Genomic DNA, 16,207 nt, shown 5'->3' with positions numbered 1-16,207 from the left:
TGATATTGCCTTCCCTTATCTCTAATAGGGCCTCTCCCTGCAGCAGGTCAGCACAGGAAAGGGAGACGAGTTGCTGCACAAAGGAGAAAATACAGCAAATTCATATCCTTCCCCTTCCCTCCCTGGCTGCATAAAGATTTCAGCAGAAACCAAAAATGCCTTGCTAAAGCTGCAACAGGTTAAGTAACACTCTACTTGAAGAGCAGCATCTGACTTAAATTGATTAATGTTAGGAAGGACGTTAAGACTAGTTGTAGTACACTGAAGAAAGACCATGCTCCTCACAAGAGACATTTAACTTTTAAAGCTAATATTGTTCAGTTAATAGTGAAAAAAATCAGTATTCTGTTTTGAGATGCTACCACTAACCTTTAGTAAATGCAACCATTCCAGAGGAAGCTAATGCTGACCAAAAGAAAAAAAAGAAAAAAGAAAAAACCACCTACAACACACACACCAGAAGGCACAATTTCAGAACACAGCCTAAGGCTCATCGTTAATCAAAAGAACAGAGCAAGTTACTTCATCATTTATATGCATTTAGAGTCTAGAGTCATTTTCCGAAAAACGAGGAGTCAGTCTGGAGTCAGCGTTTGGAGTCAGCTTTTCAATTGAGAGGAAAGCTCAGGCTGAATAAAATACCACCTTCCCATATGAGGCTTTAAAAATTTTAACTTTTTGAAAAAATACTGTGAGGATAACGTGGTATTTTAAAATTTTCTTAAACATACAGGGCTTTATAGACGTTTGTTGAAGTGTCTCACTCTCCCACAAAAACAACAGGGTTACAGCTTGACCTTTTCTCATTTTATTAGCACAAAATCGTGTAGAGAATGAAGACAGAGAGGAACATACGCGTACTTACAACATGGAAAACTAACTGCACAAATGGGAATGTTTCTTCCTTCCTGTGATCTTGCCAATTACTTCTCCTCTCACATTGAGTACTAGAACACTGTGATAGAGCTCGCAAGCTGCAAAACCCAAACTTAGAAGCCCACAGCACTTCCTTAAAAAAAAAAACCCTGCAGTTCTATTACCAAAAAGCGGCTCAGCCTAGGTTCAGAACTACAACTGCTATTAAGAGAACTGAACTGGAGCACTTGAGTTCCCAAGTGCTCTGCTGACTGTGGTAACTTTTGGAGCAGATCCTTTATGTATTTAGTATCATTCAACACCTTTAAAACAAAGGAAAAACATTTACACAGTATGTGCATACACCCTAATGTTAATGCATGTATATTCATTTTTACATAGTTCAGTGAAAATCCATTCCATAAGCACAGAAGTAATCCCGTGGTTATTTCGGACCACATAAATACGTAAGTTGCAGAGATCGCTTACAGTTAGAGATCTTCTTGCAGAAACTTTTATAGTGGCACTTGTATAGTCAGATGGTCCAGTGGCTTCGCAACAACTATACACATATAGGGACAGGTAAAAAGAGGCAAGATCTTTACAGGCCAGTAGCTGAGCTTACTGCATAGCACGGCTGATATACAGTATGACATCTGCAGTAATAATACCAATAAATTAGATTAAAACAATTCAGATATACCTCCCATAGTATGAAAGCCAGCATTCATAAAATCAGAAAAAACACCATCCTATTCAGATTGCATGGCGACAAACAAGAAGGTGTTTGCCACAGTACAGAATGAACGCACTTTCAATGTCCAGTATTATTAGTAGGTTGTGGCACATTGATATTTAATTGCTGTGCAAGGATAACACCCTCAGACATTTTCCTAGGAATTGTCCTGATTATCAGTCAGAGGGTAGAGAGAGATCCACCATCAAAAGTCAGTAACTTTGTCATTTCTTCACTTGGGAATAGCTGAAAGTGGTTGGTTTATTCAAACACATGGCAGACATTTCAGTTTAGTTAACCATGCAGTTGTTCTGTGAACAGGATTAATCACACAAATTTATGACATCCATGTTTTTGCAAAAGAGAGCAGGTAGTTTATTTCTGGTTTTAATACTTCCCTTCCATCAAAGGGGGCATACCAAGAGGCGTGGTCTGAAAGCAAAGTATCACAATCTCTTAAAATGAAGCTCCAGGTCAGCTCTTCAAACAAACATAGAACCACCAAAACAGAGCTCTACCTTGCATCCACTAAACGAGTACAAAATTCACAAGAATACTCTGAACATAACTGGCGAGAGCAAGAACTACTTTATGGAATGATTTGTGAGACCAGCCTCACCAAACAAAAAGCCTGATTTTCACAAGTCTAAATAATAACACCATTTTTTTTTTTGTATGACAAAAGGATAAACTTAAGCAAAAGTGGCTATTCTACAGATTAATTACAAAAAAAAAAAGAGGTTGAGCAAGTGACTATTCAGTGTTTCACACAAAGCTCAACTCAATCATTTGTAAGTTTCGACTGGGCAATCAGTCAGAGACAGACTTTTAAGATAGGACTCCAAACTGAAAAACCACTGCACTTGCAATAAAGCTGGTTTCAAACCGGCAATTCTAACTCCACTGGCCTCGAAGTATTTTTACAGTAGTTTCAGTTGTCCGACATGAGTTACAAGCTGCTGTTCCACAGTTAGCACCACTCTTCTCCTGTGAAACACACTTCATGCTTTCAGACTACTCTTCTCTTGTTCCACAGAACTTTGGAGTGAAGAGCTGACAAGTCTATCCAACATCTTTAGTTTTCCTCTAGACTGCATTTCTGGGTGTGCCATTGTGAGTCACTGCTTTCATATTTGAGGCGCTTGGCTGATGGCTGCAGATTCTGTGGGAGGCAACACCTACTTCAAAGACTTCGTGAATGGCTTTGCGGAAGCAATGAAAATTGTAGTCTATCAGACCTGTCAAGAAGGAGGGGGAAGGGAGAGGAAAAAATGTGCTCAGCTTGGCACATTTACATAATCAACAGAGCTTCAAAAGAAGTAGAAAATATTTAATTTAACCAACAGCTATTTTGCTACTTATTTTAGTACAAATTTGGATTCAGAAGATTTGAAAAAAGTTTTCCTGAAGCCAGTATTAATTTAGACTGTCTCAGTTTCTAGAAAAAAAAGGTACTCAGTTGGAATGCAAGGTGTATATTCATAATTAAACAGCAGGTGAGGGGACAACAGAAGACTCTACCCCCCAAAAACATGCTAGTACAGCACGACCATCACTTGAATGTTATCTTGCACTATATGTCATCAATATGTATCCTAACTGTGGTGAGAAAAACTTTGAGATCAAATACAGTACAGTTATTAAGAGAACACAGCTGCTTTTTCTCTTTTTAAAATGCCAAGGCAAGTACTGTCACCATTTACGGCAAATACTCTGAAATTAGGGCCTACGATGTCATCTCTACCCCATAACATATGCAAGACCATTCATACCATCATCTCCTACAGGTCCAAGCAATTATACGGTTGGTTAGACCTGCAATGTATTAAATCATTTTGTTCTAAGTTCCTACCACATACTGTACTAGCCTACCACTGTTGACTTCCCCAGGGCTCAGTTTTGGGGCCAGTCTTGTTTCCTATCTTTATCAATGATCTGGATGAGGGGATTGAGTGATCCCTCAGTAAGTTTGCAGATGACACCAAATTGGGTGGGAGTGTCAGTCTGCTTGAGGGTGAGGAAAGCTCTGCAGAGGGATCTGAACAGACTGGATCGATGGGCCAAGGTCAATCGTATGCAGTTCACCACGGTCAAGTGCCAGATCCTGTGCTTTGGTCACAACAACCCCATGCAACGCTACAGGCTTGGGGAAGAGTGGTTGGAAAACTACCTGGTGGAAAAGGATCTTGGGGTGCTGGTCGACAGCCCGCTGAACATGAGCCAGCAGTGTGCCCAGGTGGCCAAGAAGGCCAATTGCATCCTGGCTTGTATCAGGAATAGTGCGGGCAGCAGGACTAGGGAAGTGATCATGCACCTGTACTCAGCACTGGTGAGGCTGCACCTGGAGTACTGTGTTGAGTTTTGTGCCCCTCACCACAAGAAGGACATTGAGGTGCCGGAGAGTGTGCAGAGAAGGGCAACAAAGCTGTTGAAAGGTCTGGAGTACAAGTCTTATGAGGAGCAGCTGAGTGAATTCGGATTGCTTAGTCTGGAGAAGAGGATGGTGAGGGGAGACCTTATCGCTCTCTACAACTACCTGACAGGAGGTTGTAGTGAGGTGGTGTTCGTCTCTTCTCCCAAATAACTAGTGATAGGATGAGAGGAAAAGGCCTCAAGTTGCATCAGGGGAGGTTTAGATTGGATATTAGGAAAAATTTCTTTACCGAAAGTTGTCAAGCATTGGAGCATGCTGCCCAGGGAAGTGGTGGAGTCACCATCCCTGGAGGTGTTCAAAAAATGCGTAGACGTGGCAGTTCGGGACATGGTTTAGCAGGCATGGTGGTGTTGGGTTGACGGTTGGACTTGATGATCTTAGAGGTCTTTTCCAACCTTAATATGATTTTTTTCAGTCATACGTTAAAAAAATTACATTAGTGTGACACGTGATAAAAAATACGGCTATTCACAATACAGCAGCTGTCTAGCAGAACATAATAAGCATTACTCCATTCTGCTGATTCCACTACAGCTGATGGTAGTGACATAGGATACATTAGCTACACAAAGCATTTCAGCAGGAGGACAGCAATTAAAGCGATGATTCACAAGAATAAAAATAAGACCTCTCTATACCTATCTCTAGGAAAGCAGAAAATTCCTCCCAAAAGAAATTAAATAAATTGAGTTACACAAAAAATCAAGATGACTTATAAAGTCATATTAGTATTTTACAGTTGATAAAAAACATTAGATAAAAGCCCTTCAATGGGGGCAAGTCCTTACCTTTGCGCTCAAAACTCTCTTCTCTAAGAATGCAAACTAATGCCAAAAACTTTGTTACTTCCTTTAAGTACAGCACCGTTGTGTTATTGAGCTTGATAATTGCCATTGACTCTTTATCATAAGCACTTCCAGTGCCATCTTCCTTTAACCTAAGAAAGAACGAGTTAATCCAAGACATAATCTAGTAGGCATGCATATGTAACTTCAAGACAAATACCTGTTAAATGCAGTTAGAAGAATATTACTCATATTAAACGGTGAGCAAGTGAAGAACCTACAGTGCAGGTCTTAATACTATCATTAAGACCATTATCACAGAATCACAGAATGGTAGGGGTTGGAAGGGACCTCTGGGGATCATCTAGTCCAAGAACCACGCCTTAAGTTTCTCAGGAAAGCTAGACCTAAACAGACTAGAGGCCTTCACAGGATACTATCTATCTTAGATAAGCAGTTAAGAGTAAGCTATCAGCATACATTCTTTTGACATCAAACTAAGAGCGGTGGCTGTTTAGTCGATACTGTTTTCAGCTTACGGCTGAGAATTCTTAACGGAGGTAGTATAGTACATTAGCTATAGCATAGTTTACCTTCAAACCAAAGAGTCACTGCTACTCACTATCTCACTGAGTTTGCTGTGCCACAGAAAGGTATCAGGTGATTAGTTTGAAGATTCTAATGCAGGACTTCTACATAGAAATGTCAATAGAGTGACATCTCAGCAAAATTACTTTCGGTAAATTAATCTAAAGGCTTCCTTAGCAAGGCAGGGGGGCAGGAGGTGCAACAGGGAGCAGAACACTTTTTGGTCTTAAATGAGCCTGCATTTACAAGAAAAGATTAGGACGCTGCTTTCTATCTGCAATTTATTAGTGTTAGTTAAATTACTGTAGAAGCAGAAGAGGTATCGCAAGCTACTCACTCCTGAAAATAACCCAAACCAAACAGTTACACAACCCTGGACTGACCCATCGGGAGACAGACCATTAAATGTTGTGGTATTTCGTGGCAGCACTGTACTTTCCAGGCTACAACCACAGTTCTAAAGTAAGTTACTGCTTCTCTAGAGCCACTTCAAAAATCCGTTGTGAAGTACAATTCAGCCATAAATTGTGAGAAACAAGCACTATATGCATCCCTCGGAGAAAGTGAGCAAGAGCCAAGCCGACCTCACAAAAGCTATTCTGTTCAGATAGTGGCAAGTCTCAAAGCAATCTGACTGCAAGTTACGCCTACGAGCTATGGCATACTATCAACCCCAATTACTTGCAGGTATTAACATACTTGCACCCACACGCCAAATGAGACACAGCAGTATTCATATTTTACATGAAACAGTTGAGTTTGACAAATGTCAGATGGCCGTCTAAGGCCATGAGTGGGGGGAAACAAACTGAGTACAAATGCTCAATTCAGCTGCCAAATCATTTGCCTTTATTCTAGTTACTTACAGGACCAATGTGCTCTACAGACCAATTAACAGCATCTTACTGGATGACAAAGCCAGTACCACTTGTACGGTTTGCAACCTATTCTACAATTTTTAAGGACTTTTTTCTTAAGAGTATTCATCACTTACCCATATATACAGGAAACATCTATCACTACATCAATCATGTCACAGCACAACTCATATGATTGCATGTCCACAGGGGAACTGTCTGTTGCAATGTAGATTTTGCTGACTACATCGAAGAGAAAAGCTTTCTCAATGCCTGAATTCTTCAGAGAGAGAGAGAATTTGGATAAATTTTTAAAGTAAATGCATATTAAAAATCTCAAGTAGAATTCATACACTTTCACATTCTTAATAGCAGGAAATGGATTAAACATAACCAATTTAGAGGCTTAAGACAGAATCAAGATTTAGTGCATATAGTTCATAAATACAATACCCTTGCTGCCACAGTACATATCAACATCACCTTCCAGCTGACAAAAATAAAGCTGGGGACTCAGTTAGAATTCTTTTTAGTTTATTATTTACCAGATCATAATTAAGGTGATATGCTTCCAGAAGCCAAATTCAGCAGTTTTCCTCTTCTGTGGTTCCGTTAACTCCAGAAGAGCCACACATTCACATCCACCTGAAGAACCAGCCTCAGAGATGAGTTACTTTATAGTAGTATGCTGACACTTAAATTTTACGCTTGTAGTATCTTGGCTGTTCAGTTTCCCTGTGAGGCAGTTGCCATGTAGTTTAACATGCAGAGCAAAAAACTTATGACTCCATAAAGACTATCACATTATCACAGTTGTGGGTATGGAAAAGCACCAAGCCAACTGTACCATCCCAATTGTAACTGAGCACTTTGGCAAAGTGCACGTGGTCATACTAAGTTCAAAAGCCTTCTGCTGTTAAAGCAAGTTACCACATATAAACTATGCATTTCTGGCAAAGTGCTATTTATGCGCTAGAGGCATTCCTTATCGCTTTTTCCTAGCTAGTCTGAATACCCAAGGCTGCATCCTGAGGACATCCAGATGATCCTTTTGGCATCAGGACCATGCTTCATACCCTCACGGCACTGAGCAGGGTAAGCATTAACATGCCCTTTATCCACTGGGCCAGGTTATTACAGACAGTCCTCTACCAACACAGGAAACAAACATTATACAGTAGCATGGGGTGACACGTCTGACGCACACAGCTCCTCTCAATCGCAACTGTTTTTTTTTTTCATATTGTCCACATGACTGCAACAGCCTCACAGACATAACTTAAATGAGACACGCTACTTCAGCCTTGTCTCTAGGGTGATATTTTATATTTTATATAATTTAAAGTATAGAGCAGCAAATTTTATGTCACAAATTCTATAAGAAACACAAACACTAAAAGAATAAGGGCAAAAGTCTCACAGGCCACATGATATAGACAGTTTAGTTCAAGGCCAAGTTCCTGTTATGCAAAAAATCTCTTGCCAATACAGCTACATTAGACCAAGTGCCTTAGCAAACTAACCGGTACATAGTGCTGACAGAAAACTTCCGTATCAACAGTTGTAACGAGCCAAATTATGCTTGGTCAGTATTTAGCAAAACATGCACAAAGCATGCGCCAGTACAATTTAGCTGCGGGAAAGAGCTTCTAATGCAGACAACCGGGCCAGCAGAGTACACCAACATGAGTGCCACCCAAATCTCCCTAGGGCAGATCTAGCCAGCATTCCTTACCATAGAACAGTAAGGGTTGGAAGCGACCTTAAAGATCATCTAGTTTCAACCCCCCTGCCATAAGCAGGGACATCTTCCACTAGACCAGGTTGCTCAGAGCTCCATCCAACCTGGCCTTGAACAATTCCAGGCATGGGGCATCCACAGCTTCTCTGGGCAACCCGTTCCAGTGTTTTACCACCCTCACACTGAAGAATTTCTTCCTAATATCTAATCTAAATCTGCCCTCTTTTAGTTTAGAGCCATTCCTCCTTGTCCTATCACTACACACCCTTGTGAAAAGTCCCTCTCCATCCTTCCTGTAGGCCCCTTCAGGTACTGGAAGCCTGCTATAAGGTCACCCCGGAGACTTGACAGGCTGAACAGCCCCAGCTCTCTTAGCTTGTCCTCATAGGAGAGGTACTCCAGCCCTCGGATCATCTTCGTGGCCCTCCTCTGGACCCGCTCCAACACATCCATGTCCTTCTTATGTTGGGGGCTCCAGAGCTGGATGCAGTACTCCAGGTGGGATCTCACGAGAGCGGAGTAAAGGGGTAGAATCACCTCCCTCGACCTGCTGGCCACGCTCCTCTTGATGCAGCCCAGGATACGGTTTGCTTTCTGGGCTGCAAGCGCACATTGCCGGCTGCAAGCACACATTGCTGGCTCCTTCCGTAGTAGAAGGACTTGCTTTACCATTCTGCGTATTTCACTCAAAGCTCTGTTAGATTAACACTTACTGATATAAAGATATTTAGTAGATTTTCCAGCGTTGGCAGTTGCGGAATGAGCTTCTGTACCACTTTACTGAAGGCTTCAAATATTGAATGGTCATAGATGCTGGTCAAGTAAAAGCTGAGATGAGGAGGGAGGGAAAAGGAAGAAAAAAGAGCAAAGATTCAAGAGTATTTCAGAATTGCAACAGAAATGTTAAAGCTATGTTTTTTTAACATTAAGGCCTGAAGATTTAGCTGGGATGCCTTTCTCACAGGTATATCTGACCACTGCACCGAGAACCTAATTTCTGAGTGACTGGAGTAAATATGAAAGACTTCCCCCGTCCCCAGGACATGGGAGAACAGAGAGAAAAATTTGAATATGCTTTCACAGCACACTTACCCTACAGAATGCTTATCACAAAGGCATTAAATGCTTGACTAGATTTCTTGAAGTCCCATTCCTGGCCTTCGCTTTGTTCACATTAACATCAAGACATCCTGGCAATACTTAAAGGCTCCACGAGAATGAAAACAGCAATAAAAACAGAGCTTGTTTTAAAGATATTGATAGAAGACACCTTAAAAGCGAGCCAAGTATCAAGTAAGAGACTAAGCTTTTAAAACTAATCACACTGAAAAGTCAGTGCTAGCCAGCAGTAGACACCAGGCAGCTTCCCCTCTCCTTCCCCTGCCCCTGTCCCTCCAGGACACATGTACAAATTTGGCCTGTTATGCTGAATGAAAATTATGCAAGAGGACCTTGATTATCAGCAAGTTTATGAATAAATCTGTCAATTAGAATCTCATACAGCAGCCTGCCTTATTTTAGTTAGCCTAACAGCTGAGGCTTGGCCATAAATTCAGGAGTGTATTTTAGAATGAGAGTTTGTGTACTATTAAGAAACTAACGAGGCCTTTCTCCGGTCTGTTGACTATTACATTTAAAAGCTGTTACTCTGTATGCATATCAGCAACAGTAGAATCACATATGCCAGAATCTTTAACTCACCTAAGGTGAAGTTTTTCAAGCCCAGCATCCGTAAGGTCATCATTAGCCCTCTGATGAATATCCCTCTGAGTTTCTATTTTATGGTCATCTGATAAGCCATCAACTTTATGAATAAAAACTTCAAAGTTCATTTCTGGGTTGACCTTGTAGGCTTTTGAAACTGTAATGTGGAGTCTTGTTAAAGCTTCCATGTAGTCATCCTGTAAGTCATTTTTGGCAGGAATGAATGACAAGGCTTTATCTCCAATAACTATTCCATTCTGCACAAGGACAAAATATTTCAGTGCAAGAATTTCACTTCTGTAACTACACAGAAATATGGGAGAAGAGAATACCTTGGAGCATCAGAAATCCAAGTAACTTAGATTCTGTTATGTAAATTAAGTTGCATTAACTATACAACGCTCAGCTACACAAAACTAGGCTTCAGAGCAAAAGGGAGAGTACACTTCAACTCCAGCAAAAGGCAGCAGCGATCTCCAAGGTGTAACCAGGTAACCTCCCACAGTGCAAATCCTACGTTCACTAGAAGCTACCAGATACCCAACAGTACCAGTACTTGAAACTGAAGTCAAAAGTGTGCTGTTATTAAATGATGTCCGTAGCTGTCAGCAGCAGAGGGAAGGGATAATTCAGACCACCTAGCACAGCAGGTTCTCATTATTATTGCAGAAAAGTGAAGTTCAGAGTACTCATCCCTTTCCACTCCCTTCCACCGGGAGCGTATGTTTCAGTCACTTCATAAAACTAAAAATCACACACCAGAAGTTAGATTGCCTATGCATCCTTTCATACATAACAGATGTTTATGAACTTATCTAGAAATATAAATTATTAACTTCTCGATCGTTCCTCTCGTACACAAATCAAAAAGAAAACTTCCTTGTAGTTCTTACTGATTTGTATTTACCTGGGCATCAATAACATATATTAGAGCACCCGTTCCTCTGAAGATCATCTCATAATCAAATGTTGGATCAAAAAAGTCCATCTGTCCAGGGAAATCCCATATTTGGAAATTCACAAATGAACTGTTGGAAATATCATCTTTGTAGATCTTATTGGTACTTTCCAAGAACAGAGTCTCATTGGGAGACATTTTGTGAAACACCACCTGTTAAAAGAACACAAATAATAGTCTTGACTTTAACTTATTAGAAAGAGATTGGTAAAAGTTCGGTGACAAATAGGTTTGTCCATTCTAAAGTGTACAGTTTCCTTGTGGAAAATAGACAGGCTTCCTGCATCAGCTAAGGAAATAATCTACCCTCGACCAGAACCAAGCAACCGAATACAGTTAAAGATTTTCACAAGTCTAAATAACACGACTGCCTAAAGACACAGACATCCCAGTTACTCTTTCTTTGCTACAAGTCTAACATAGTGTTTTCACATTGTGCTATATTAGCCAGTTCAGATCTGGTATAAAGCCACAGCGTTAATTAAGCAATGGCAAGCTTTTAAGAACTGTTCCTTTCCAGTCTTAGAAATTCCTAAAGGAAATTTTGCTTTTAATCAAGTGTTATGACACAACATAATCGGACTGTTCCTAAACTACAGTAAAAGCATACAAAAATAACTTCTCAGTTTCAGAGACCCAAATAGCTAGGTAGTTTGCCATCTATTAACAACTGAATTATGTTTGCTGACCCTCTCCTTTCATGTACCTTAAAGAAACAATGAAAGCTTTCATGCTAGTTGGTAAACAGTTTAGCTACAGTGATGAAAAAAATACTCATTGCTAGTACGCAACACCACCACCCAACACACCCCCCCCCCCCCCCCCCCCCCCCCCCCGGGATTTTAGCCCTTCCTTGAACAAATAGAACTAGCAGGTAACCCCACAGCAAAGCAGCCTCTAGCAAAAGCAGTCAGTTTCAACAGCGAACACTGCACTAAAGCAACTCAACCGTATATTACAAATATTCCTACAAACGTAAGCTGGTCGAACACTAGGCCTGCAAAAAGAAAGATGTTTCCTATACAGCACTTGGTAATTCTTTTTTAATGTTTCACATAGTTACAGAAGTCATCCATTAAAGAAAACTAGTGCAACAATCTCTGTCAAAAAACCTGCAAGACAAAGAACTCCACGCCCAGGGTAGTTAATGGGTTGTTTAGTGAGGTTCAAAGTAGCACATCAGCCTATATTTGTAAGACCACGGGGGGAAAAAAAAAAAATCACTTCCTCAAGGAAAACGTTTGAGGAAACCAGGACCTAAAAGATGTTTTAAACAGCAGGACATTTGTATGGAAACGTAGGAACAGTTCTAGATACACAGCGGCTATATTGCAAGGACTAGGAATTCCTCAGGGTTTGCAGCACAGTTTTAAAGCATTCCTTCTTTGGAACTCAGCGTCTCCCACAGGTAGCACAACAGAATTAGTGAATCCAGTTTAAAGCAGATGAGTCTCCAAGAAGCAATGCCATCATCCTCCCTTCCCCTCCTTCCCAAAGCATCACGTTTCATGGAATTGATGTTCCCCCTCTGTTTTTTACACTAATAGGGGAACCAGGACACAATTTTGATCAAGTTCCATTTCTGTCACCTAGCATCTACCCCCACTCTTACTCACTTTACAAAGCTTCGATAAAGCAAATAAAAAGGCTGTGGAAGCATCTGATTGGAAGCACAGGGCTCACACTGACATCAAGCACTTCTGACTAGGCATATGGAGGCAGAGCTAGTAAAATTCTCAGATCTGCTGAGTTTCCTCACTATGGCTTTTACCGTTAGGGCCACAAAGATGATCAGAGGCCTGAAGCACCCTCTCCTAGGAGGTAAGGCCGACAGAGTTGGGGCTGTTCAGCCTGGAGAAGAGAAGGCTGCGGGGAGGGGGAGACCTTATGGCAGCCTTTCGTACCCGAAGGGAGCCTACAGGAAAGACAGGGAAAATATTTTCAACAGGGGTTGTTGCGACAGGACAAGGAGAAATGGCTTTAAACTAAGAGAGGGTAGATTTAGACTAGATATAAGGAAGAAATTTTTTTACGATAAAGGTGTTGAAACACTGGAACTGATTGCCCGGAGAAGTAGTGGAGGCCCCACCCCTGGAAACATTCAAGGCCAGTTTGGACAGCGCTCTGAGCAACCTGGTCTAGTTGAAGACGTCCCTACTCACTGCAGGGGAGTTAGGCTAGATGACCTCTAAAGGTCCCTTCCAACCCAAAGCATTCTATGATTCCCAAGCATTCCTTTTACACCTTCAACATCCAACGGTCTCGTGGACTTCCTAGCAGACTTCCTGCTTTTACCATATTTTAAGAACTTTTCACTGTCCGCCTGAGCACTCCTAGCAGTACACACTTTCAGATTATTTTTTATTTTAACACTCTGAATTTCCCATTCACATCTGAACTGCTGCAGTCTGAATTTTCAGGATTTTTTTGTTTCCCATCATGTCAACGTTTTCTCTACAATAACTTCTCTACAGAGGCACTTGATTTTATTTTTGAATTGCGGCAGTTAAGCTGCACTCCTGATGCAGTCTCCATGGTTCTGGACTGTCCTTTTCTTTGGGTTTGTTTTTTTGTTTAATTCATAATTTCTGTCTCCATTTTCAAGTAGTTACCTTTCCTTGGATCTACAAGCTGAATTTGTCCGACATGTTCATTCCCACTACCTTAAACACTGAATGGACTCGCTGGGGTAGCATGTGTTTGGGTTTTTTTGTTTGGTTGGTTTTTTTTTTAAACAAACCATAGAACAGCCATATTTAAAGTTTCACTTCCAGCTGAAATGTTGGCCTGAGCCATACAAATAAAAATTTCCCAGACCACCAAACAATAATCCTATACATCAAGTGACAAGCATGACTTCCACAGTATCTTTACTACAAGAGCTTATGATCAAATATTACCAGCCACCACCAGACACCTCATAGGGTACATTGTAGCAACACCTATAAACAGCTAGGAGAATATCTAACACAGGAATTGCAAGTTGCTGAAAAAGTAACAAACGTAGAATAGTTCCCCCTTTTTTTTTATTTTGACACTCTGTCTGCAAACATGAATAAATGGTTTATGTCTGAGAAATCTACATCCTTTTCCTCAGAAGGGAAACATCAACTGGAGCCAGAACTTTTCCAAGAATCTTCACAGTGCAAGTAACCCGAAGGGAAGAACCCTTCACTGGGAGTTGTCCCAAGCCACCACAAAGCATGCCTCAATGAACTCTGTACAGCCAAAGCAGGCAATTTGCCCTTCATAACAACCAGTCTCCCCACTGCATTACAAGATCATTCTGCACATAAAAATAGGCAGCTTTACCTATAAGTCCAAATGCAGAATGGGTTTTCAAACTCCATTTTTTTTTCCAGTCATAGTAAACCCCTTTTTTTTTTCTTGAGGTAATATTAGACTATTTCTATTGCCCTGATGTCCAGAAAGGAATTTGCATGGGCAGATGGAAGGAGGTCCCTGAAAAGAGAGAGAAAAGGTATTGCAAGATTGTGTTGAGAATCTACTAATTTGAAGTGAACAGCTGCTTCACAGGTAAAAAAGAAAAAAGCAACTTCCAAAGGATTCCCTAACAGCAGTAAGATATAAAACCGTTTTGTCATTTCCGTGCTTTCCAGAATCTTTGCTTTAATTTTGTGGATTTCTTAAGCTGCTGTAGTGAACGAGATAGTCTCAGAAGTAGCATCTGTCTTTTTTTCTAGAGAACAGACTGGGGGGGGTGGTGATGTGACAAAGGAAAAAGGTAAGTACAGCGAAAGGAAGACAAGACAGACAAAGTTTTTGAAGAAACTCACTACTTTCTGGGAGAACTACATTATATCTTAGTGTAAGGTTTCCTAAGTATTAGAGCTTGCTACAGAAGGACGAGACAGTTGGTTCTGACTCCCTGCACCCCAATGCAATTAATTTCTTTAACAACATTAAATAAAAAGGGGTATAAATAAAAGGTTTACAGCAGCTCCAGACAAGCTGCTGCTTTAGATTTTACCACACGCATGAATTCCTTCCCCAATAATATATTTATGCCAATGTTATGAAGGCAGGGCAGCAAGTCTAGTGACAATGACAAACAAACAAAAAACCCTACACACCCAAAAAAACCAAAATCGGGTACTCTGAACACTTTCCAGGTTCCTACTACAGAAAGACAGTACCGTAAGTCCAGTTATACAAGTCATAAGTCTGCACAAAAATCTCTGAAGGACTCCACACTTGCATTTGAGAAGGTTTGAGGTCCTTAAGTCTAGAGCTTGAGAAGCAGTGCATTTCACTAATAACGCCTTCACATAAAAATATCACCTACAAATGTCATAATAGGGACCGCAAATACAAAACTTGCACTGAGGAACAAGGATCATTCTTAGCACTACACTTCTCTTGAGCTACGTGGCAAATGAAACTAGTCAGTTTTGTCTTATTTTTATTAAGAAACACTAGCGACTTCACAAGGCTACAAACAAACCTAAGGCACCGAAACTGTTTTATCTCCTCAACCAGTGACTCTCGTATGCTCAGTCTAGCGTACTACAGGAAACCAGAGGCTGCCTTTGAGCTCATACAAAAGCAGAAGTCTCTTTCAAAGGATCAAAAGGCAGAACAACAGTTCAAGTTATCTTCCGACCGGAAGCGCTAGCTAACCACCACACACCTGTACCGCTCACGGTGCTTTCGCATCCGTCGGAAAACACCTCAGTATAAATTTCATACCAGTATCTTCACTTTTTATTTTTGAGGCGTTCAAGTGAAGAACTACAAAGGCTATAACCTACATAACCTTCCTCTCTAGGGCAGATGATTGGCGTCGGTTCTGAGAAGTAAGCGTCTTTAGGCAGGAGCCTCCGTTCACTCCAATTTCGTCACGTGCGCCAGCATTAAAAAGCAGAAATAGACTGAACAGCAGCACCGCACGGAGAAAGAGCTCGGCGCCGAGGAGGCAGCGCGGCAGGCGGGGGCGGGGAGGCGCCGGCTGCCCCTCACCTTCTGGATGGAGGACTTCCCGCTGCGCCGCAGCCCCATCAGCAGGATCCGCGGCTTGGAGTCCGCCCCGCCCGCGCCGCCGCCGGGCCCGCCCGCGCCACCGCCGGGCCCGCCGGGCCCTGGGCCTCCCTCCAGCTCCGCCTCCTCCTCCTCCTCCCCGTAGCCGAAGTCCTTGGGGAACGAGTCTGCAGCCCCGAAGCTACCCCCCACCAGCGCCGGTTCCTCAGCCGCGCCCGCCGCGCCCGGCCCGCCGAACTGCAGCGCCATGTCCGCCTGAGACCGCCGCCTTCCAGCCACCAGCGGCCCGTCCCAGGGCCTCCTTCCGCTCGTCCAACCCAACCCGACACCACACAGCCTTCCCCGGATTGGCTAGCATCAAGCTCCGCAGCGCCGATTGGCTCAGCAGGGCAACGAGGTAGGATGGCTCCGGTCAGACGACCCGTCACCTGACGGCTCTGCTGCACGTGAGCGGGCGGGGCGGGGCGAGCAGGAGGCCGGGCGCCGCCGGCGAAGAAGGGGTGGTATTGAGACGGAAGCGAGTGAAGTCATAAGGTTAAGCGTCTGCTACG

The 16,207-nt window shown here is 42.2% G+C and overlaps 1 protein-coding gene across 2 annotated transcripts; it reads right to left on the bottom strand.

The window, feature by feature from the left end:
- Window positions 1-785: 785 nt before the first annotated feature.
- RRAGC (Ras related GTP binding C) lies at window positions 786-15,974 on the bottom strand. 2 transcript variants are annotated; one of them, XM_075438114.1, is made up of 8 exons: window positions 15,639-15,974; window positions 10,608-10,811; window positions 9,698-9,897; window positions 8,710-8,824; window positions 6,393-6,535; window positions 4,814-4,962; window positions 4,255-4,420; window positions 2,743-2,829 (listed from the first exon to the last, which is right to left on the bottom strand). In XM_075438114.1, the coding sequence occupies exons 1-7, from the start codon at window positions 15,903-15,905 to the stop codon at window positions 4,302-4,304; spliced, it is 1,197 nt and encodes a 398-aa protein (XP_075294229.1). In that variant the 5' UTR covers window positions 15,906-15,974; the 3' UTR covers window positions 2,743-2,829; window positions 4,255-4,301. The 2 variants fall into 2 exon arrangements, with proteins under 2 accessions (XP_075294228.1, XP_075294229.1); XM_075438113.1 differs by lacking the exon at window positions 4,255-4,420 and having other exon boundaries at window positions 786-2,829; window positions 15,639-15,971.
- Window positions 15,975-16,207: the final 233 nt, after the last annotated feature.

The sequence above is a fragment of the Opisthocomus hoazin genome, chromosome 17 (assembly GCF_030867145.1).
Source record: "Opisthocomus hoazin isolate bOpiHoa1 chromosome 17, bOpiHoa1.hap1, whole genome shotgun sequence".
NCBI lineage: Eukaryota > Metazoa > Chordata > Aves > Opisthocomiformes > Opisthocomidae > Opisthocomus > Opisthocomus hoazin.
The sequence above is the reverse complement of the archived record's forward strand: the minus strand, read 5'-3'. Positions and strand labels throughout refer to the sequence as shown.

Bases quoted from the DNA above. Each gene is read 5' to 3' on its own strand.
- RRAGC (XM_075438113.1), bottom strand. From the start codon at position 15,905: ATGGCGCTGCAGTTCGGCGGGCCGGGCGCGGCGGGCGCGGCTGAGGAA. The intron at 10,812-15,638 runs GTGAGGGGCAGC...TTCTTTTAACAG, and splicing joins GGAAGTCCTCCATCCAGAAG to GTGGTGTTTCACAAAATGTC. The intron at 4,963-6,392 runs GTAAGTGATGAA...GTTCTTTCTTAG, and splicing joins GATGTTTCCTGTATATATGG to GTTAAAGGAAGATGGCACTG.